General features: G+C 48.0%; 1 protein-coding gene across 1 annotated transcript in view; it reads left to right on the top strand.

The window, feature by feature from the left end:
• The first annotated feature begins 2,695 nt into the window (after positions 1 to 2,695).
• Naaa (N-acylethanolamine acid amidase) overlaps positions 2,696 to 6,523 on the top strand; it is a 20,516-nt gene continuing 16,688 nt past the window's right edge. Inside the window, exons 1-2 of the mRNA XM_031391001.1 lie at positions 2,696 to 2,965; positions 3,877 to 4,041. Of these exons, the coding sequence (XP_031246861.1) occupies positions 2,745 to 2,965; positions 3,877 to 4,041 (386 nt within the window). The 5' untranslated portion in view covers positions 2,696 to 2,744. The remainder of the gene's footprint in view (positions 2,966 to 3,876; positions 4,042 to 6,523) is intronic.

Below are 6,523 nucleotides of genomic sequence, written 5' to 3'. Positions count from 1 at the left end.
AAAAAAAAAAAAAACATTTGAGGGGCTGGTGAGATGGCTCAGCGGGGAAGAGCACCGACTGCTCTGCTCTTCGCAAGGTCATGAGTTCAAATCCTAGGAACCACATGGTGGCTCACAACCATCTGTAATGAAATCTGACGCCCTCGTCTGGTGCGACGGAAGACAGCTACAGTGTACTTACATATAATAAATAAATAAATCTTAAAAATAAAAAGATAAAAGCATTTGAAAGATTTATTTATTCAGTGTATAGGAGTACACTGTAGAAGTCTTCAGACACACCAGAAGAGGGCACCAGATCCCATTACAGATGGTTGTGAGCCACCATGTGGTTGCTGGGTATTGAACTCAGGACCTCTGGCAGAGCAGTCAGTGCTCTTAACCACTGAACCACCTGTCCAGCCTGATAAAAGCATTTTATAACTATGACTTTTTAATCTACAAATATAGAGCATGCGGAGACATTTACCAATCCAACGTAAATATCCTGGCGTGTGTGTGTGTGTGTGTGTGTGTGTGTGTGTGTGTGTGTGTGTGAAAGCATGAGAGGCTGACATCATGGTGTACACCTGTAATCTCAGGACACGGGGCTCAAGTGGGAGGAGCAGGAGGGTGAGGCCAGCCTGGGCCATGTACTACATAGGAAGAACCTGCCTTACAGAAATGAAATTTAGTATAAGAAGAGAACCGATGAGCAGAACTGAAGCACTCACCATGACCCCTCCTCCCTCAAGAGCTGCTAATCTCAGAGGTGTGTGTATGTGTGTGTTCAGCACAGTATTATTTAGTATCTTAAAATTTGGCATAAAGAGTATCAATTTATGTTTTTGTTGACTGTAACTCAGCATTAGCTTCTATGTGTGTGGTGTTAGGCAGTGCACGTGTGTGTGTGTGTGTGTGTGTGTGTGTGTGTGTCTGTGTGTGTGTGTGTGTGTGTGTGTGTAGGTTAGAGGCTGACATCCACTGCCTTTTTCTGAGGCAGGGTTGTTCTCTCACTGAACATGATGCTCACTGATTTGGGTAAACTGAATGTGCAGTTTAGCTCCATCTCAGCAAGAGGCTGTTGGGGTGGACTGGCCTGGGGTCCTTCAGTCTCTGACTCCCAGGCACCGGGATCTCAAGCCTGACTTTTCACATGGATGCTAGATCCAAGCTCAGGTTTTCTCATGTTTGTGCAGCAGGTACTTTTCCAAGTGGGTTGTCTCCCCAGCCCCAGCATTAAATTCTTCATAAATGAATTTCCCATTTTTTTAAATGTTGCATTATTTATTCAACCATTCATAATTTATTATTTTTCTGCTAAAAAGGCAGTTAGATCTTCTATTGTTTAGAGCCATGTGGGTGTCTCTGCAAATGCTACAGCCAGCAGGGAAACGATCTGTCAGGCAAGAAGGGATTCAGTTCAACTCAACTCAGTCGCCAGTTGTCTTAGTTAGGGATTGTATTGCTATGACAAAACACCATAACCAAAAAGCAAGCTGAGGAGGAAAAGGTTCATTTGGTTGTGTTAGTTAGGGTTTTACTGCTATGAACAGATACCATGATGACCAATGCAAGGATAACATTTAATTGGGGCTGGCTTACAGGTTCAGAGGTTCAGAGGTTCAGTCCATTATCACCAAGATGGGAGCATGACAGCATCCAGTCAAGCATGGTGCAGGAGGAGCTGAGAGTTCAACATCTTCATCTGAAAGCTGCTAGTAGAAGACTAACTTCCAGGCAGCTAGGATGAGGGTCTTAAAGCCCACACCCACAGTGACACATCTACTCCAACAGGCCCACACATTCTAATCATGCCACTCCCTGGGCTGAGCATATACAAACCATCACATTTGGTTTACACTTCCAGATCATAGTCCACCATTGTAGGAAGTCAGGACAGGATCTTGAGCAAAGCTGGAACCTGGAAGCAGGAGCTGATACAGAGGCCATCCATGGAGGGTTGCTGCTCACTAGCTCGATTTTCATGGCTTGTTTGGCTTGCTTTCTTTTTAGAACCCAGTATCATCAGCCCACCGGAAGGCCTTACAGCTGGGTCCCGTGGAGGCATTTCCTCAACTGACTCTCCTTCTCTGACCACTCTTGCTTTGTGTCAAGTTGACACAGAACCAGTCAGTACACTGGCGCTGGTTCAAATAGAGTCTGAACTGGGCAATTTATTCTTTAGGTGTTTAAGTACAGCACAATTTTGGGGAGAAAAAGTTTCCTGGTAATACTTCTCTCAATTCCATGTGCACAATAAAGCTTAGGGCGTTTTAAGGGCCGTGGGGAGAATCGGGTGTGGTCTTGGTCGTACAAATATCATAGAAAGTCACCAAACTACAAAGTACATGTGACAGCTCCGCTAAGCATAAGTCCTACTGACTGAGAAACAATGCTCAAGAGTCTGGGAAGTCTAGGAAAGACCGTCTGGGGGGTTCCGGTGAGGCCTGGCCCTACATACAGCACAGATCACCAAGTTATTAACTACATCCACTCCCGGCCTTTTACATACTACATACTACATACACATCAAAACTCACACTCTTAGCGCACAGAGGTGTGGTACAGCCTCTAGCTGGGAATGAGAAGCAGGCTTGATCCCGCTGGGGCAGGAGGCGGTGTCAGTGCATGGGTTCCTGTCCGGGTGGGGCGACCTAGCGCAGGCCCCGCCTTCAGTGCTAGCACCGCCCCATGCCTCCCATTCCGCCTCCCCAGGACTGCAAAGGCTCATTGGTCCGGAGGAGGCCACAGCAGCCCGAGCCATGGGGACCCTAGGCACCCGGGCCGCGTGCCGTGGGGCACACCTGGCCCTGGCTCTGTTGCTGCTGCTGTCGCTGTCAGGTCCCTGGCTGTCGGCTGTCGTTCCCGGGACTCCGCCTCTCTTCAACGTCAGTCTGGACGCGGTCCCGGAGCAGCTCTGGCTGCCGATGCTGCGGCACTATGATCCAGACTTCTTGCGCGCCGCGGTGGCGCAGATCATTGGGTGAGCGCGGGACAGGTCTGGTGAACTTGCAGTCAGGCTCCGTTCTTCCCTCGGTGCTGCACCCTGCCCTCTCACCGCTGCGCTGTTGCGCCATTGCACTGCTGCCCTCCCCACTGCTCTGCGCTGCGCCCAGCGGGTGGCTGACACGGGCAAGGCCGGTTGGCTCTCAAGTTCGGGGTCTCCAGTGGCGCGCGCGTCTAGCATACGTTTTCCGGGTCAGAGAACGCACAAGGTGTCACCCAGAATGCTAACCTAGCGTAGGGCATGCAGCCCACGAAAGCCCGCATCCTGGACCAGCCTGGCTGGCCTTTCTCTCCATAGAGTTTGTCAGTGAAGGGGTGGTGACTGCTCTACCACTGGGTGTATCTCAGCCCTTATAATTTTCACCTTGAAAGTCTCGCTGGGAGTTTGACTATGCTCCAATGAGTTTATATGAACAATACAAATTGGATTTGGAGGTTTGGTTGGTTTGTTTTTTGAGAGGGCGAGGCAAAGGTGGGAGGGTGGACCCGAGAGAAATAGGAAGCGTGTGATCAGGATGCATTGTGTGAAATTCCCAAATAATTAATAGAAATGTTTTGATGGGAGAAAAACAGAAGAAGAAAGAAAGAGAGAAAGAAAGAAAGAAAGAAAGAAAGGAAGGAAGGAAGGAAGGAAGGAAGGAAGAAAATAAATCTTGCTGTGAAACATAAGCTGCTCTTACTTACAATCCTCCTGCCTCAGCCTCCTGAGTAGCCGCATTACCATGCCCAGTTCATTCCCTCCGGTTTGAACATTGGGAATGGAGCAGCACGGCGCAGTGCTTCTGAAAATAATCTAGATTCTTAACATTCCTCTCCCCTCATCCACGCACAGGTGCACTGTCCGTGCTCTGAGAGGAGAAACAAGCTTCGTGTTTTTTTCATTTCTAGTGACAGGGTTCCCCAGTGGGTACTCGAGATGATTGGAGAAATCGTGTCGAAGGTGGAGAGCTTCCTGCCTCAACCCTTCACGGACGAGATCCGTGGCATGTGCGACTTCCTCAACCTCAGCCTGGCTGACGGTGTCTTGGTCAACCTGGCTTATGAGGCTTCCGCGTAAGTGCCCTATGCTAGGATGGATTAAAGTCAATTAATTGTCACTTATTGGGGACTCATTTCACCCACAATGAGTAGAGGAGATATGTTTGCTTTGAGATAAGACAAGATAATGACTGCAGATTGGAAGTCACCTTAGGTCTCTGACTCCCCAGGGAAATCAGAGCAGCATGTGTCTGGTGGACTTCCGGAGGGATCTTGTCAGCGATCTAGAGGGCATCCTACTTTCCAAACTGTTAAGGCCTAGGAACTGTCACCTGTCTAGCTAGCCATTTTGCACTGTTATTTATGATATAAGGAAACTCAAGTGCTGTTACTAGGAAACTCTCATGCCGGAGATGGTTGCATATTCTGTTATGTTCCGTGCCTTGGTGTTCTTGGAAATCAATCACAGTGGAGGGCAGTTAGAACTGCTTTGTACATTAGCCACAATGAGCTTGAACCCGAACCAACCACCCAGCAGTACTTACTGTGCCTATGTATGAGTTTTTATGGCTTTTTGCCTTTATAAACTGCTCCTGGGACGGACCCCTACATAAGAGACACCTGCACCAATATAAGAAGCTATTTGGAATAAGACTTCCATTTTAAGTAGGGATAGAATAAAGTTTACATTTCGAAGGCCTCCCCGGAAATTGACATTCTACTTGGCAGAAAGAGACATGTACATCTTGGTAGAAAAGTTAAGGCATGAAGGTTAGGCAAGGCAGGTCCCCCACCGCAGTTGAACATCCAACCAATGAGAACAGGGTAAATATAGGACATGTTCCTAAGGAAGTTTCCTACCCCTAAATCCCAGTTGGTGGAATAACTTAACACAGACGTTTGTAGATTTCAGGATTAAAAGTTCTATAGGATTCTGGCTAGTGATTGCAGTTCAGCCCCCAAGTTAAGACTGCATCCCTAATCCATCAGTCTTGGGGTGGGGGGATGTTCAATAAACAAGCCCTGTTTGACTGAGATCAGTGTCTCAAGTGGTTTATGAGGCGACTTCGCAAAAACTACTCAAGAGCTGGGGAGAAGGCTATGTAGAAAAGAGTGCCTGCTGTGGACAGAGTGGACCTGAATTCAGATCCCTGGCTGGGTATGCCACTGTAAGCCAATCACTGGGGTGGGAGAAGAGAGGAGGATTATGGGAACTTGCTGCTTCAAGTTCGATAGGTGAATCTCTCCGAAGAGTAACGTGGAGGGCCGCGGAGGTAGCCTGGAGGGTTAAAGAGCACCGTGTATCCAGTTCTCCTGAGTTCAATCTCAGAGACCCGTTGTGGCAAAAGGAGAAAATTGACCCCTGCTGCTTATCCTCTGACCTCCAGAAGCACACTGTGACACATATACACTCCCCTCTCCCACACAAATATAAATAAGATAGAAAACAACTGAAGAAGATCCCATTGTCCTCCGGTACCACATGTTACAAAAAGGTAAAAATTGGGGGCTGGAGAGATGGCTCAGCGGTTAAGAGCACTGACTGCTCTTCCGAAGGCTCCAAGTTCAAATCCCAGCAACCGTTACATGGTGGCTCACAACCACCCTTAACGAGATCTGACTCCCTCTTATGGAGTGTCTGAAGACAGCTACAGTATACTTACATATAATAAATAAATAAATCTTTAAAAAAAAAAAAGGTAAAAATCTACCTGCCCACTCCCTAAAAACCCTGCTCAAAATGCACTCTCCGAGAAACTTTGGGAACTGTATTCTTCACCCACACGCCCCTGCTATGACCCTGCAGGGGGGCTCACCTTTTGTTTATGTGAGGCTTTCTTTTGGTGTGATCCTCACACTGCTCTTTCGGAGTCTGCTTTTTTTTTTTTTAAAGATTTATTTTATTTATACGAGTACACTGTAGCTGTCCTCAGACACACCAGAAGACGGTGTCAGATCCCGTTACAGGTGTTTGTGAGACACCATGTGGTTGCTGGGATTTGAACTCAGGCCCATCTGGAAGAGCAATCAGTGCTCTTAACCGCTAAGCCATCTCTCCAACCCTCAGGAATCTGCTTTTACCAGAACCAAAGCCAGAGAGGCCTCTGGGCACCCTACACCCGCATCGAGGCAGAACGGTTGATCCTAGGCAGTGTGCAGGAGGCTCCTTAAACGTTTGTGGATTCAGCAACAGGTCCTGAGATGAAGAGAGAACACCTAGGTTTCTGCCTTTCAGATGATTGATGGCATTGTTTGTTTGTTTTCTGAGTCAGGGTGGTCCTGTGTAACTGAGATGGTCTCCTACTGTTGGCCTGCCTCAGCCTCCACAGTGCTTAGACTATGAAGTGCTAGGCCCTGCATAGACATCCAGTAGGTGCTTATAGCGTCAGGCTACCTTAGGAGAAGGAGGAGCAGCATGGAGGTATGTGTGGCATATGCCTTTCATTCCAGCATTCTGGAGGCAGAGGCAGGCACTCAAACTGGAGGCTAGTATGGTTTACAAAGCAAGTTCCAGGACAGGCAGGGTCGTTACTCAGAGAAACCCTCTCTCTCTCTC

Source organism: Mastomys coucha, unplaced genomic scaffold (assembly GCF_008632895.1).
Source record: "Mastomys coucha isolate ucsf_1 unplaced genomic scaffold, UCSF_Mcou_1 pScaffold22, whole genome shotgun sequence".
NCBI classification, from domain to species: Eukaryota; Metazoa; Chordata; class Mammalia; order Rodentia; family Muridae; genus Mastomys; species Mastomys coucha.
This window is presented reverse-complemented; position numbering and strand designations above follow the sequence as displayed.